The sequence below is a fragment of the Leptonotus elevatus genome, chromosome 16 (assembly GCF_054856555.1).
Source record: "Leptonotus elevatus isolate MCC_2025b chromosome 16, RoL_Lele_1.0, whole genome shotgun sequence".
Classification (NCBI taxonomy): Eukaryota; Metazoa; Chordata; class Actinopteri; order Syngnathiformes; family Syngnathidae; genus Leptonotus; species Leptonotus elevatus.
This window is the reverse complement of record NC_141254.1, coordinates 16799791-16817486: the sequence shown is the minus strand read 5'-3', so window position 1 is coordinate 16817486 and position 17696 is coordinate 16799791. Positions and strand designations below refer to the sequence as shown.

General features: G+C 39.4%; 1 protein-coding gene across 1 annotated transcript; it reads left to right on the top strand.

Moving 5' to 3' along the window:
• Positions 1-6878: 6878 nt before the first annotated feature.
• LOC147161044 (transmembrane protein 47-like) lies at positions 6879-14875 on the top strand. The gene is made up of 3 exons (XM_086098801.1): positions 6879-7231; positions 10189-10329; positions 14221-14875. Exons 1-3 carry the CDS (start codon positions 7015-7017, stop codon positions 14400-14402), a joined length of 540 nt encoding a protein of 179 aa, XP_085954927.1. The 5' UTR covers positions 6879-7014; the 3' UTR covers positions 14403-14875.
• The last annotated feature ends 2821 nt before the right edge of the window (positions 14876-17696 follow it).

The window sequence follows — 17696 nt, the reverse complement described above, 5'->3', positions numbered from 1 at the left end:
TTGTAGTTAATCAACAAATCACCCGCTTTTATCTATCCATTTTGCCACTTGCTGTCGTCTGAAATGACACCACAGTTGCTCGATGCTGCTCAGTAACAACCAATCACTGCTCATCTTACGAATGTCACATGACCAACTCAGAAAACAGTTGAGTCGTGATTACCTGAGCCTCAAGCAACTGTGATGTCATTTGTTTTCAGTCGACTGTAAATGGCAAAATAGCCGCCCCCTTAGATGGATCAAAACAAGTGGATTTTGCTGCTTCATTCATAATCTACAAATGCAATATTAATCAGAATAAAATTAAATGTTCTTTGTAGTTGCAACGAGCAGATTCAGTTTCGAGATTGTGGTGGGAAGAAGAAGTTTGATTTTCATTCAATCATTCAATCCCTTATTTTTATATCACACGTCTCGTACTTAAAAAGCAACACAAAATGCTTCACAAAACAGATAGTAAAAGACAACAAATCCCTCCCCCAGTAGGTGTGCGTCTTGGGGAAGAACTTAAAACATCAGGTGCATTAGTGTGGATTGTACATTAGCAACATAAATATACTCCGGGGAGCACTTCAGGGGCGTTAGGAGCTTTGCTCAAGGGCAAATGAACGGTGAGTTCAGAATATATCCAGGACAGCTGAAGACTGCAAAGGACATTCTTAGCCCCTCAGTCATGTCTGCCTGCGGTGGAAATGTGATGTATCTTGTGTCTGAGGCCATTAAAGAGAGAATTGGCGTTCTGCTGTGAATGGACATCAGTAATGTGCATGATTGAATGGGATACACCAGTTGAGTAGACTGAAGCATTTTCTTTTTCTTTTTCTTTTTTTTACAAAAAGCTTGTCAAATAGAGGGAAAGGTGAGCTGGAGGACTAAAGGGAGACCATTTGATACTCCCTACAGACCATCAAGAGCCGAGGACAAAACCCAACTATCCAAACAATGTGAAGAAAAAGAACTCCGTCGCCGTGAACTTCAATGAACAGAAATGACGTCTTCTGGGCGTCCAAAGTAGGTCACAGTGCAATTGTCTAATGTTTCTTCATGGAAAATTGTCCCTATTAACTTTTTTGACCTTTTACCTCATTTTTTGGGACAGTGATTTGCAGCAGTTTTAAAGCGCAATATACACATTATAGTTCCTCTCGTCTACCCTAGCAGCACTTTTAAACTCAGCTGTTCCCACTGTGGCGCCTCTCCTTTGCATGTCACACATAGCTCTAATGCACTGCGATCGGCTCCTCAGTGCTTCCCCCGGCCCCGCCCGACTGCCTGCAGTGTGACAGAGGGGCCGGTAACACGCTGTCAATACAGAACAAGATGGAGTGGAGGGGTGGGATGGAGCTGGGGGGGGAGCAGCAGATTTGGATTTTCCGCTCTCAGCTGGACGCCTTGTAGCGAGCAGTTCCTGTGGACACAAGTAAACATGGAGGATACATGATCCAAATCCCTCATTTCCTGCTCCGACCATGAAATTAGCATTAAAATACTAAAGTGGGAACACAACACACTGCCTGACTTGGAGTCCTCCAGAAAGAGAAAAATGTGAGTTGTTTGTCTGGAAAAGTTTAAATGTATTTAAATTTCAACGGGATATACAGAATATGCACAATCGTGTCAAAACAATGCAACAAAATGAAAGGAATTATAAAAAGTTTGAAATACCAGTCAGTGTTACCCCAGAACCTTCAGGGCTCTGTTAGGAGGCAAAGCAAAATACAAGAAAAGCCTTCTTCTAGAACTTCATAAATGTATGCTGCATTCATCAGTAGCGGCGGCAGATGTGTGCTGACTCCCATTTAACAGGAGTTTGAATTTGGCAAATTCTCAAAACAGCCACATCTGTGTAGACTTCTTATATCCACTGCAGGAAATGCATGGATGGATGTATGAATGGATTAATTTATGGATGGATGGATGGATGGATAGACAGACGGATGGATTAATTTATGGATGGACGGATGTATGAATGGATAGATGTATGTATGTATGGATGGATGGATGCATGATAAATGGATGGATGGATTAATTTATGGACGGATGGACGGATTAATTTATGGACGGACGGATGGATGGATAGGCAGAAGGATGGATTAATTTATGGACAGATGGACTGACGGATGGATGGATGGATGGATGGATGGATGGATGGACAGACGGATGGATGGAATAATTTATGGATGGACGGAGGTATGGATGAATAGATGGATGGATGGATGGATGGATGGATGCAAAACAATCAAAGAGTATCCAGATGACTTTGTGACTGAGTGCCCTGTACCTAATGAAATGTCTTTTGAATGTTTGCCCATGTGGAACAAAACAAACGGTCATAAAATTCAAATCACCCCCCAGAGGTGAGGAGCATGAAGTTAGAGTGACGCTTGTCCCACCTGGCCTACGAAAGTTTTAAAGTGATACTTATAATGGAAGCATTCAGCTACCACAGTCAACCTGAAACAAAATGGACGCAGCCTCCTTCGGTTTGTGTCTTATACATGGCAGTAGCGATTTGATGACTTCAGCACTGGTGGAGGCCACGCTGGAGCCCGAAAGAGGGCGACTGACAGGAGAAGCATAAGTGGTTCACAGCTGGTGTCTGCAGAGAAGTGTGGAGAAGGGCCTGCCGGCTAGGAGGCGGGGTCTGCGGGGTCTGCGGGTTGGGGAGGTCGCAGCCATGGCGACGGATGGAGGAGGAAGTACACAGATGTCCACGAGCTGGCAAGACCGTCAATAGGGTTGTGAAGACAAGGACACTGAGAGATCCAGGGATATGCTGTCTCTCATTTTATATAGTGAATGTAAAGGTGCATTTCAATACAACTGATTTTAGCAGTCACCAAACTGCACGTCTCCAGGAAAGTAAGCATTGCTAGCTAACTGAATAGCCTACCACTGCTAAGTTAGAACAAATTCTTAACAGGTGGTTTCGGTCTTTTATTCATTTTATTAAAGAAACTGTAACAAAATCAGAAGATAGTAAAAAGATGTGCATTTTTCACTCAGCTGCCGTTAGCTTTGACTAACACCGCTACTAAACACCACATTAGCTGCTATAGCTAATGCTATAGCTAGGAATTGTATGTCCGCCTTTTAAAGGCGTGCGCACATTTACAGTCATAGTAACTAGCATCAAATGTGTTGATGGCAACAACAGTGTTTGTTGGTGATGGGATGCATCCATCAAACTTAAATTCAATGACAGAATCACAGATTTTCATCTTTAGACCATGAACATGGGAGATGTATTTGGACTGTCGTAGTCATGGCACCAAACCAACACACCTCAATCCCAATCGTTGTCCTTTAATATTTGCTGCCAGCCTTTCGTGACCTCATGAAATGATGCGACAGTGAGGATGATGCGCTGGGAAAGCTTCCATCTCAGCAGTCCCAACACATTTCATCATCATCTCCCTTAAAGCCCACTTCAGCGTTCTGCCGAGTCACCGCAGCAGTCTCCAGGAAACAAACCAAAGCAATGCCGTCGGTTTGAATCGACGGCAGCAAAACGCCGAATCGGCACGAAAGGCAGGAAGGAGACAGAGGCGCCGTCGCATCCGTCGACACGGCGTCTGTGTGACCTTGAGAAAGCCACTCGAAAGCCAGATGCCGTGAGGCTCGCTTACATGCTGGCGCCGGCTTCGAATGTTCGCACGAAAAGAGACAAACGTGCTCGTGACAAAGTTTATGTTTTCGCAGAGTGACATCTTGGTTTATTGAAACGATGGCCTCCAGTCGAGTGCAACCGTCTGCCAAGTCCGAACCCAAATTGTAATTCTTAAATAGCCATAGACACATCTTGCTTGTGTTTCAATTTTGGTCATAATTGGTTAATTTGGATTTTTTTATTTAAGAAAACTATTTTTACAATATCAATGTCTAGACCATGGTGTTGAACTAATTTTAATTCAAGTGTGCCATACCAGAATGTAAGTGGCCTAATAAGCAATAAATAATGACAGGTCAAAATATTACCTGATTTTTTTTGGGTGCAAATAATTCCAAGTACAGTATGAATTGATTTCTTTTTATTATATTTTTACACACAATTCTGGGTAAGAGCCAGATTTCAGAATGTCATTTAAGTGATCGGGCCGTCCAATGCACAAAATTAGCAACAACAGTTATTTTTTTAGTGAAAAACTGTAGTTTGTGTTATGCCCTTACGGGCCAGATTGCAACCATTCATGGGCCAATTCAGGCCCACGAACTTTATGTTTAACTGAATTTCTAATTAATTTAATGCGATTTTCAGTGAAAAAAAAAAAAGTTCCAAGTGAACCCCGACTTAGCTTAATTTGCAGTGAAGGGCCACAAACAGTGATGTAAGCAGCTGGATGACTAAAAACAAACTACAATGGAACTCGTACCTTCACAGGGTCAACCATACCTTTAAAAAAAAAACAAAAAAAACTCTCAAACACCAATGAAAACAACAACAAATAACAGTGATACATCATGACTGTCGTGGATTTCTAGTAAGAGGAAGAGCTGAGCCGTTAAAGACAGCAGTAAATAAAGCCTCATCAGTTACCATGGAAGCTTATTCACAGCCGGAAAAGCCTCAAGAAGATGGAGGCAACAAAGGATGAGGTCATGTGATGAGTAGTTTATTAGGAAGCTTCCTGATAACCGTTGGCGGCGTCATCCACACCGTCGCTGAATCACTAGCGCGTCTCACCCGCTTTCTTTGTTTTTATGTCTTTCCCATTGTTCTCCATCATTCCAAGTATGCTCATGAGTCACTCCTCCCGCATGTGGGAGGCTTTAGAATATGGTGGACGGATAACAGGGGGGGATTGGACTGTAGGTGGTAGTCTTGGTGGATAAATTAGACTTAAGCCGAGGATCACAAATTAAAATAAAATAAATAAATAAATAAAGTACATCATGACCAGACTTTTCTGTCTGCTCTTTGTGGGGAGTCAGTTGCATGTGGCATCGCAAGTAGCTTTGTCTGCCTGGAGGATTTTCTAATGAGGGGCTTTTTGGAGGAGGATGACAGGCCGCTTTGCTTGTCCTGTCCACGAGGAGGGGCGTTTAAAGGAAATGAGCAACGTGCACTCCGCGGATGCGACTAATAGCACACGCCAACCCTGCTGGCATCTTGGCAGGCAGCATTAGCAACAGAGAAGTCTGAAACTGCCATTTTGTCAAAGACATTGAAAACCTGTAATTTAGCCTCCAAAATGTGAGCGGTCCGATGAAGCCAAACTGGGTCACGACAGTAAGATCATTTATGCCAGGCACTCGTAGTCGGTCGTAAAATGAAGTACACACGGCGCTTGCATGATCTAATCAATTCAAATGGAGTAGGCTCCAGCTCCCCTGCAACACCAATGAAGATAAGCGGCATAGAAAATGGATGGATGGTGCAGTCGTTACTCAGTTCTACACAAACATTGACACTATCGTGTGTGTTTCTTAATTCCTAATGTCAGAACTGAACACAAAGATAAATAAATAATTAAAAAAATAAGGGAAAACAACAGTAAGCCTCTGAAAAGTTGTAGGCCTACAGATGTCCACTGCAGAGAATAACAATAATACATTATTCATGAAATCACAATCATTTGTAATGAAGTGCATAGCCTGTATTTGGATAAAGGAAAACAAACCGTCCACTGTCTCCGTCCTAAACCTGTTAATCAGACTAGGCTGACATATGCACAAGTTCACAATTGGCCTGTTTATCTCTCAAGCAAAAACGTGTGAAGTAGAAGGTCAAGCCGGGTTATTAAAAATTTTCAGTTTATATGCTGATCAGCAATTACAATAAAAACAAATGATATGCAAAGGTTCCATAACACCGTATTTTAAATTTTGTTGTCCAATGTATTACATTCTATTGTTCAGATATAATATATTTTGATCTATATGTTTAATGAAAATGCAAATGAGCCAACTGTTGTAATCTTAATTGTGTATATTGTACACTGTGTTAAGTTATGCTATGTACGGCAACATTGGCACAACATACACGAACAAATACTGCCATCTGCTGGTTGCTTAGAAAAAAATACAGCAACAACTATTCCTAGCTTCTAAAGGTAAAGTGTAGAGTTGTAGACAGATATATCATATCATTAACTTCATATCACAAGCGTTTTAGCCGTGGTTTAAAAACATAATTGTAATTTAGGCTATGATCATTATGCACTGCCTTTTAAAACTAGTTTTAGTTTACTTTCTTAGAACGTGAAGTTAGATACATCCGGCTCAAACTTCCTTAAGACAGTTTCAAAATAAACGTCTCCTCACCTGGATACCTTTATTTTTCTTAGGAAATAAAAAAACAAAACAGTTATGGTTGATTTCGAAAATTACTGTGAAGGGACCTAAGCAACAAAGTAAACATTTATTTACATTATTGACAGCTTTTCTATTTATTTTTTATTTTACTTTGTAATGGAATCAGTCCTTTTGCCATAGTCTTTCTTCGTTTTTGTTTTTGTTTTTTTAAACTATTGTTACTCCTACTTTTGCCACTTCTTAATATGCATTTTACATTTGAAAAAAAAAACCATAGCACAACCACCAATTAGCAAATGATATGATAATGACAATAATGATAATCTTGTTTCAGTTTACTCACAAAGTAACTTGTGTGAAATCTAGATCTGTTCAGTTGAACAAAAATGTTTTTGAATAAATAATAACAGGTTAATAATTCGGCCTTCCGCCACTTAGTGGAACTATAATTTAATTGCGTCTGTCACTATATGTGAATAAAGATACTTATTTGTGGTCCACAAATGCAAAATTTCGAACCAAGAAGTGAAATTGTATAATTGTCCCGGGCACGTGAGCTGACCACACAATTTTATATTTTACTCTGAAAGTTTACCGGATGTCATGAGTCGAAAGTTTCCGAGCGGGAAGCGCACGAATGCAGCGTGTGTGCGCGTAAGTCAGTGCGTGTTATGGTAGCAGACGGCGCACACGCAAACTCCTCGTCTTCGGGTTCTTTCCACCGCGACGGCCCCACAACGTTGTGCGAACGAGAGGACCATGTCGGTGAACGACGTGTACGTGCTGCGACCCTTCAAGCTGATCGCGTTGCTGTGCGTTTTCCTGGCGCTCTGCTTGGACCTGGTGGCACTGCTCAGTCCGGCCTGGGTCACCGCCGACCACTTCTCCCTGTCCCTGTGGGAGTCGTGCTCCCAGTCCGAGGCGAGGCAGCCGGACGAGGAAGCTGCGTGGAGCTGCTTCTCCACTCTCACTTCTGGTCAGAAGCTTTCATTCTTTGCATGCGTTTTCATCCCTGCGGGATGCTCTTTGTGTTTGGATAGGACGGGGGGAAAGTTGGATGATTGGCCGTCAAATGTTAATAGAAAATAAATAAATAATTAAAATTGTGCAGTAAGTAGCTATGTCAGTATCACCCAAAACATGAAATAACAAAGTGTTCATGTGTCACTGGGTTTCCCTAATTATGTCAGTATGATGATGTCACTAATCATGTACTCCAATCACATAAGTTTGGCACTGACTTTTTTATTTTATTTTTTAAATTGAGCCAAACTGTACTTTTTATAGTATGTGATTGTGAATTGTTGTTGCTATTTTCAAACTATATTCCTTATTTAATTCAACCAAAGATGATGTAGTTCTTTACCCATAAAAAACATTTAAATGATGTAAAAAATAAATAAATAAATAAAATCCTTCCGTCCTATAGAAATACATCCAAGCCAATAAGCCATATAATAAAAACAACAACAAATATTGAACGTACTGCAAAAATCAAGAATAAAACATTTACAATATTTAAATATGTGCTCTGTTTAAAACAAACTTAGAGGAATAAATACAGTTCCAAAAATCTGTTTTTTTTTGTATGTAAAAAAACAAAAAAAACAATTGTGAATACTAAATCCATTGAGTGTATTGAAATATTTCCTACTCTGACCTAAGCAGACGACTCAGACCCTTCGTCATCACGTCATTCATCAAAGGTTCGTTATGTCGGTGTATTGACGCAGTCGCGGTGAGGCGTGTGACAAAACATGCACGCTGATTCACGAGCAAGCCCGGCCGGATGTGAGGTTGAATAGAATATGCGCTGACGGAGTTACAGCCAACAAGGTAGTCACCGGTCATGTGAAGGAGTTCCTGTTGTTTAGACATCATTTCCTGGTCTGTTATGTGTTTTTAATGTCAAACTCGCTCACTCACAGACGGTTAACAACGACATCTTTCACGTGGACCCACCGGGTTGTAATCACGTGGCTGCTGTGTTTACATCCTCGCCCCCCTTAATCTTTGAAAGTGTACAATGTCACATGTCACATGTCACCTGTGACTTTTCATGATCATGTTAGGAAGTCAGACGGTGGCTAATAAACACAATGATGTGATGTTTACATTTGAGAGGTATCGCTAAGTTTGTTAGCCTTTCTCAATGGTGGTTTCAAACCAATTTGTGGTGTCTTATCATTCTGTTTTCAACCATACTTCAATATCAAGAAAAATCCGAGAGATAAAATGAACATTTTTGGTTGATTTGACAAGAAATGATCCATTGGCTAAAAATTGATGCTAGCTTTTTCTTTCCCAGGAAAGCTTGGCTAACTAGCAACACTGGATTTTGAAGGTTCCACTGTAGTTAGGTAGATGTGACTTTATTATTGCTCACATACACATCTGGGTTTGTCTAAAAATGGGTTTAACCCATGTTGGAAGATATTGTGTTCGCATATGTACGCATGCCACAAAGAATGTAGCGGAAACAAGGCTTTGGCCCGGTTCTCATGTTGTGGAATGCGTGGGGCCAAATGGGAGAGGTGGGTTTGTCGCTTTTTGAGCGTCTGCAGATCCCGTTAAAACAACAGCGCAGGGGTGGGTCGGGGTTAAAGGGCCATCTTAGCCAAAAGGCATAAGCAGAGGTGTGAAATGTGAAGCTCATTTTTAACACCTTACCCTGACATTCCAGTTCGTCTTTGGACTCTACTCGCGTGTCGTGAAAAGCGCAGAAAATATCCATTGAGCTTAGAAATATGTGCTGCTGGTGAGAGGCGTCTGATGGAAATTCTAACCACATGATGTGGTAAAGCTGGAAGCAAAAATGCCTCCGGAAGGATAAGCCTTCTCCTTGTGTGCTTCTTATTCAAATGCCATTGAGCTGTTATCGCACGGGGAAAACGCTCCTTTTTCTCTCGCTCGCCGATTGTTCGCCTCATCCCATGCAAATTATTCTTTTGAGCTCGGTACCGTCTCCTGACACTGACAAGTGGGATTTCAAATATGGGATACACAATAAAGCAGCCCAGAGAGAGGAGGAATATATATATATATATTTTTTTGTAATATATATATATATTTTATATATATATATATTTTTGTAATATATATATATATTTTATATATATATATATTTTTGTAATATATATATATATTTTATATATATATATATATTTTTTTGTAATATATATATATATATATATATATATTTATTTATTTTTTTTGTAATATATATATATATATTTTATATATATTTTATATATATATATATTTTTGTAATATATATATATATTTTATATATATATATATATATTTTTGTAATATATATATATATATATATATATATATTTATTTATTTTTTTTGTAATATATATATATATATTTTATATATATTTTATATATATATATATATTTTTTTTTTATATATATATTTAAAAACGTATTGGTAAAATATTGCCCAAATGCTAAAAACGTAGCATTTTTCCCCCATAATGCAATGGGGTATTTTCCCATAAGACTTTATATATCTATATATATATATATATATATTTTTTTTTTTGTGTGTGTGTGTGCATGCGCTTGATTACGAGCAATATATGCAGGCAGTGGACAGTTTGAGGCTGCAGAAATGAAAAGTCAAGCAGCACTTCTTGTCCTCTCACAGACATATTTACATAGTGGAAACGTATTATAAGTCAGCGAGGCTGGAACATGACTTCAGCAGCCACAAACCACAAGGAGTAGTATTTCTTTTTACTTTTCAAACGCCAAAGAAACGATCATAAGGTTTTTCATCAATGCAGGCCAAAGTCATCTCCATGACAACCACTTATTTGATTTAGATTTTTTATTTTTTTTTATGTAGCTATGACTGCCTCGTGACTCCGAGTAGATTTTGCTTGGATGATCTTCTGACGTTATTACACGTGTTTCATCCCACAGACTGGCAGATCGCCACCCTTGTGCTGCTGGTAGGCGGCGCCGCGGCAACCCTGGTGGCCTTTTTGGTGGGCCTCATTTCCCTGTGCCACGGGACGCAGAGGAAGCACTACCGCACTGTGGCTGTCTTACTTTTCACTGCAGGTCAGTCTTCCTCCCCCGCTCTGTCTATTAATATTTTTGCTGATAAGCAGTGGTTGGGACCAGGAAGGCCTGAACACTATCAGAAGCACTGAGCTACATTTACAATCTAAATTTGATTCCCGTCAGTCTATAGTATTCATTTTGTCGTGTTTATCTTGGCTGCACTTTGTGCGTGTACGTCTTCTTCTTTTCTTTTTTTTTTTGTCCAATCAGATTTCAGCCACCATTAATTGGTTATTGTATTTAGCAAATACTAGCAAAATGACAAAAAATATTATTTATATTTAAAAATAAATAAAAATAAATATCAAACCAGGTCTAAAAATGAATAAAAAAATAACTGAAACCCAATATGGAGTAAATAGTTTTGACTGTGCTATGTCGTTCGAACGTACTGTAAAGTCGTTCAAATGTATTGATAAAGTTGCTTGAACGTCTTGATAAAGTTGTTCAAACATGTTGTTAAAGTCTTTCGAATGTCTTGATAAGGCGTTCGAACGTACTGCAAAGTTGTTCGGATGTTTCCGTAGCATCGTTCAAACGTTTTTGGCAAAGTTGTTTCAACGTATTGGTATTGACGCACAAACGCGTCGGTAACGTTTCAAGTATTTTTGAAGTCATTCTAACATCTTCACAAAGTCATCCGAACATATTGATAAAGTCGCTCCAACGTATTTAGTAACGTGGTTTGAACGTCTTAGTAAAGTCATTCAAACGACTTGATAAAGACGTCCGGACAAATGAATGGGAGTTTTCCGAACAAATTGAAAAAGTCGTTCAAACGTACTGCAAAGTTGTTTGAACATACTGGTAGAGTCATTCGAACGTATTGGTAAAATATTGCTAAAAACTTAGCATTTTCCCCCCATAATGCAATGGGGCATTTTCCCATAATGCAACGGGGTCATACCATAATTGCGCAAGTCAACGTTTTTAGCATTTAGCCTACATTTACCAATATGTTCGAAGGACATAGTCCAGTCAAAACAGTTTCACACTTCCGTAAAAAACAAATGAAATCCAAAACGATTGCAATCCTGATTGCAACAATATAGTGGAGGTATTACACAACGGATCAAGTATGGTACTTCAAGTCCCCATTGAAGGTCCAGGTACCAAATACACAAAACGAAGCAGGAAGAAGGCAGCAAGGACGCACTTAGCCCAACCACAAGCCTTTCCAGGCAGACAAAGTTTTATTTGTTCCAGAGCTCCTATGAAATAAGGGCTGCTAAAGTAAGTAGAGAAGCAGTGGCGCGTTGCTTGAGCTCATTTCTTCTGTGGTGAGCAGCCCAGAGGCCCGCTTGGCCCACGGGCCAAGAAAAAGCAGCCACAGAATTTTGCAGCAGTGCCAACAATAGGAAGTCACGGAGGGGAGGGGGAGGGTGGGGGGGGGGGCATCACTTGCAAACTTGAGAGAGGGGAAATGTTGACACCAGTGGGAAGGTGTCCATCTTTAAAGCATATAATTAAGCTATTTTTGAAATTCACTATAAACAGTCTTAGTTTGCGCTTATTTAACTTGCGCTAGTGTTGAAAGAAGTTCAATCGGAGGACTCGTTATTGTGAGGGAACTTTGTCTTTGTTCCTCTATGAAAACGTCAGGCATAAAAGGCCCAGTGTGTGCAGTCAAGTCAACTAATGGCTCTCCCACTGCCTGCTAGCCATTTACTAAAAAGCACGGCACGCCAGTGTTATCCTTTCCTGTGTGCGTAATTGCTCCGAGAGCCTGGCGAGAGAGAGAGAGAGAGGGAATAAGGCCGCCTTTACATGCGGACGGCGCACAGGCGAGCGCGAGCGGGAGCGGGAGCGTATTTGGACCCCGTTAAATGCCCCTTGGCAGCGCTGCGCTATTTATTTTCTGTCCAGAAATATGACCTCAGCTCAGTCTGGGCTCCATCAACACGGCCCGCATTCTTTTGGGCCGCCACCACTCCTAGAGGAAGGAAAGGCGGACGAGAAGTCACGCTGAAATCCTCAAAGCCGCAAAGGCTTACTTTAAGGAAAATGACGCGGCGTGGTAAAAGCAGCCAAGTGTTTTTTTGTTTTGTTTTGTTTGTTTTTTTTGGTCAATGTCAAAAGTCCTTATTTTCCATTAAGAACGATATACGCTCGTGCCATGCAAATCTATGCAAAGCTTTTAACTTTCTTCAAGCTCTCAAGTGTTTTGTTTTTGTTTTTTGTGGTCTGCTATTGACAGTTTGACGCCAATGCTGCTTTTATATAATGTTGTAGATTTTAGTTTTACATAAGTACTTAGCTTTAGCTTTTGTTTTGTTTTTTCATTTTCCCCAAACTGCTTCACTGTGTTTGATGAACATTTTTAATACTAAAAAAATAAACCAAAAGAAGCATTTCTTTTCCCCAAGCTGCTTCACTGTGTTTGATAAAAAAAAATGTAATACTAAAAAAGAAACCAAAAGAAGCATTTATTTTCCCCAAACTGCGTCACTGTGTTTGATAAAAAAAAAATTAATACTAAAAAAGAAACCAAAAGAAGCATTTCTTTTCCCCAAACTGCTTCACTGTGTTTGATAAAAAAAAATGTAATACTAAAAAAGAAACCAAAAGAAGCATTTATTTCCCCCAAGCTGCGTCACTGTTTCCTCTTTCTTCTTCTACCGTGTTCAGTAACAACAGCCTTTGGGAGAGAGAAAAAAATCGATCATCTTTACAAGCATTTCTCCCAAAATGTGCATGCCGCTTTAAAGGTAGGCATGTCACTGCTTGTAAAATTGATTTGCATAATTCACTAGAGTTATAACATCAGTTTTTTTTAATAACACTCCCCCATAGCAATGAACTCATTTACTGCCAATGACGGCTATAAATGTCAAAAATTGATTTAAACTATTTCTATTAGTTTAACTTTTTTCCCCACTTTTGTTAACAAGAATATAAAAACCTAGATTTTTTTTATTGTAAATTTAGAACAGATGTGAATTTTTTTTTTTATCGTGAGTTAACTAGTGAAGTCATGAGATTAATTACGATTAAAAACTTTAATCGTCTGACACCCCAAATTTTTAATAATATTTTCTTTCCTTTTTTTTTTTTTTATTCATTCACTGCCGTTGACGGCTATAAACGTCAAAAATTAATTTAAACAATTTCTATTAGTTTAACTTTTTTTTCCACTTTTGTTAATAAGAATATGAAAACCTATAAAAAAAATGTGTACATTTAGAACAGATTAATCGCGAGTTAACTAGTGAAGTCATGCGATTAATTACAATTTTTTAAAAAAATAACCGCCTCTTGCCCCTAATTTTTAACAATCTTTTTTAAAAATGAATTTATGGCGGTGAATGAGTTAATATCCATCCATCCAACCATTTTCTTAACCGCTTATTCCTCACAAAGGTCGCGGGTGATTTAAAAAAAAAAATAAAGCTCAATTTGAAATGAATATGACTCAAATATTCTTTCTGATACAGAAATTATATATTTTTTTAAATCCCTCACAAAGATAATCATGCTCAGTTTTGATTGTGGTTGTAGATTGCAGTGCAGTATAATCGACATAAACCTGACTACAACATTAAACGTGAACAAAATGCCGTAAAAGCTCTCAAAGTACACCACAATGATCAACATTCAAATACAGTAGCATAGTATGGCTGTTCATCAAAAATGAGACAGATTGCTTTTTATTCCTAAAAATAATATTTCACAGTATAATCCACTGTAACATTATGAATTTAAAGTGCAAAAATACTAAAATTATGATTCAATAAAAATGAATGACATATAAGTTAAATAAATAAAAAATATTGTAATACGACTGCAGGTATTTACTGAAATTCTGCCTCATCACCATAGCAACAGAACTGAAAAAAAAAAGCGCAATCTAGTTTGTGACCCTCCTTTCTTTTCATCTTTCCCCACCAGTTGTTCTGCAGGCCTGCGCTCTGGTCCTGTACCCGATCAAGTTCATCGATGGGACGGTCCTGCAGACCTATCACGAGTTCAACTGGGGCTACGGCCTCGGCTGGGGCGCCACCATTTTCATGCTGGGCGGCGGAGTCCTCTTCTGCCTGCGGACGGACATATACGAAGATGCCATGTACTGAACCAACATTTGGTTATTCTTAGTCAGGTTGTGAAGGCCGGAAAGTAGGACCGGTCTGTTTGAATAGAACCCCCTTCACTATAACTATCACAACGCCCCAGCCTTTTGCTCACAGCGTGTCCCCTCAGCCTGGCCGGTATCTGGGTGAGGTGGCGACCTTTCTGGACGGCCGCTAGTTGCTGGACATTTTCATCGCGTGGTGATTCTGGAGGTTTGTTGTTGGACAAAATGGACAGTCGGGTCCGAACATTTTGAGGGCGCCATGTTTTGGCATTTTCCTAGCGTTACAATGAGAAGCTTGTTTTCCACGTACTCACTTTCCCTGCATTCTGTCATAGAGTGTCTTCTCATATCACAAGACTCGGCTTTTATATATGATGGAGCTACTGTATTTATAGTTTGTTTGTGTAAAAATGTGTAAAAACTGTTTGTACATGAAGGACTTTCCAGAATAATTTTTTTTGTTTTTGGGAATGGTGACGGTAAGTCATTGGTGTGTCCTGCCAGCTTGACCTTTGACCCATGTGTAAAAAAATTAATAAATAATTAAAAGCACAGCATAGGGGGGGGGCTCCTTATTTGGGGTTATTAAAATAAGTTATTAACCTTATTAATAAAATATAAACTTAATATAAAATAAAATAAAAGCTTATTAAGACATAATCTGAATGTTTGTTATCAGGCGCTCAACATTCTTAAGCAGGTCGTATAATCAAACTTTTTATATTCTACTTAGGACAGGCTAGCTTGCGTTTGTTATCCCATTTGCTGCGATTATGCTAACGATTTGCATGTTTCGTGTGAAACAGAAGGCACCGACACGCTGGCAGACTGGTGTGAAGTTGTCACCCCTCGAGGTTTAAACTGCAACAGCTGCTTTGGAAGAACCACGGCAAATAAACTATTTCAGCAGCTGCGGCATCTGGAGAAATGACCACATAAGGAATGTTTTATGCTCGTATGGGGATGGACCAACACCGAGGGGAAAGTCCCAAATGTTTGTGCTTTTGATCCTGTGATGTTAGATGTGAGAGGCGTCTCTTTGAGTGGTTTTCTTATAAATAGCAAGCTGAAATGTGATCTGGGTGGAGGTGGCGGAGCTGCAAAATAAATGGATCAAGTGTCATAGAATTTTGGGACAGATTTTCATTAAAAACACAAATTGACAGTACAGTACACACACCCACGTGAGTGTAAAAAAAAAAAAAAAAAAAGAATCATTATACACACACATATTTAAGTTTGTTATATTACAAGCGTGGCACATGAAATATTTAAACATCCCTAATATAATATATATCGTGCAAGCGAGCATATCGAATGAACATATGAATACTAACATTAATACATGACAAAAAAAAGATGTGTTGCAAAAGTTAAAGGTCACCCGCCCATTCACACCTCTTGACAGAGAACGCTTGTTCGATAGTCGTGAGCCAGCTGCACATTTCCTGCCGCTGGTCTGCTGTTTACTTTGAGCAGCTTTCATTCGCCATGGAATTTCTCTTCGCATCACTTTTGACACTCTTCTGCCATCTTGCGGCCAAAAGTAGTATTGCGTGTGAGAAAATACGTTCGTTGTTGGGTTTTTTTGTGTTGATACTCTTGAGTTTATATTCTGCCATGTCGTGTCTGATATTGTAAACTATTTAATATTAATTTTTTATTCTCTCTCTCTCTCTCTCTCTCTCTCTCTCTCTCTCTCTCTCTCTCTCTCTCTCTCTCTCTCACGTAATATAACGTTTTTCTTATTCTTTTCTTTTATTGTGTAGTACTTTTCACAGAGGACTCACAAAGTGCTCTGCATAGTTAGAACGCCGTCATACATATACACTAATGTAAAATACAGATTTGCAACATTTTACAGTTGATTAAAATCACAAGTCTATCATCAGCACTGCCACGGACTGATGACATTTTAATGATGGTTGAAAAGAGAATTGTAATCGGCAGTTGTTAAGATGAAAAGGCATGAATGATCAAGCCAGATTGAGATGACGCGGTCCTTAAATCATCGTCAAATTCCCAAACCTGTTCAAGTTTCCCAGCTGACAGCTGTGAGTACTTTGGACACAACCACAGCATTCCCCAATAGTCCAAAAAACAAACAGAAATCACAAAAAAATGTCATGTGTGTCAACAATGGGAGAAAAAGACAGATGAGAAAAATGCTAAACTCCAGCTGAGTCAATATGACCCGAGTGTCATTGAGACTTCCCTGTTACACCATAAAAAAATAAAAATAAAGTTGACATTTTCCATTGAACAGCATGTTAAGCTTTCAGGAATGATTATAGGGCAACCTTCCACATGTTTTTATTTTTTTTAATGAATTAACCGCCAGCACAATCAAAGATGTAAAATGACTTATTTTTTTTATCAAATAATATGTGGAACATGGCAAAAATGATCGACATCGAATGGAAAACAAAAACTATCAAATGTAGGAAACACATTTCGAGTATTTGGTAGAGTAAGCCGGACCCTGGGGACAGTAACCAGATGGGCCCTGCAACTTTTAATACTGCAGGGACAGATTCCAGTTACTGAACCTGGGGGACGGAGACAAACGTTCTTGAACTCTGAGGAAGGGGGAAAAAAAAAAAAAAAAAAAAAGGTGATCGCTGGTAATAGTATAGTGGTTCTGGTTCATATAGTTGATCTTAAAGGGCTTGCTGGTTGGACCGATTCTATACAATGCAAGTCGAGGAGTGACGATATGGAAAATCACGCAAACCTGAAAGCGCTCCTCGTCTCGGTGGTCCTCGGCAGCAAAGTGAAGTGAATAGCAACACCTGAGCTATACATTAGCGCCACTCCAGCCTTCTATCAAGCGTGACCCCCCCCCCCCCCCCCCCCACCACCAAAATTACACATTAACTTGAAACATGTCACCTCTCCCCCTCTCGCTATCTCTTGGGCTCTTGGACCCTCACATGCCGTAAACGTAAATTAAGAAAAGTTGACAAACGACGCAGTGAAAAGCGGCAATGGTATAAATGATCTGAAGTCAAAATTTGAGGGCTGACATTTTCGACTAATGATACTGCAAATGGACCTCCGCGCGGACACAAATGTGTCTAATGGGCATTTATGCAGTGCTAGTGGGAAGCCTGCAGATGGCAGCGCGAGTGACCTTGCCACTATCGTTTGTACTGAGGGATCAAACAACAACAACAAAGCAGAGGTCATCCAGATGGATTCATTCCCAAGGTAAAAGTAGTGCGTGAACACATGAACGCAAAAAAAGCCTTCAGCAAAATTGTGCATATTAAATGAGCTTTATTTATTTTTT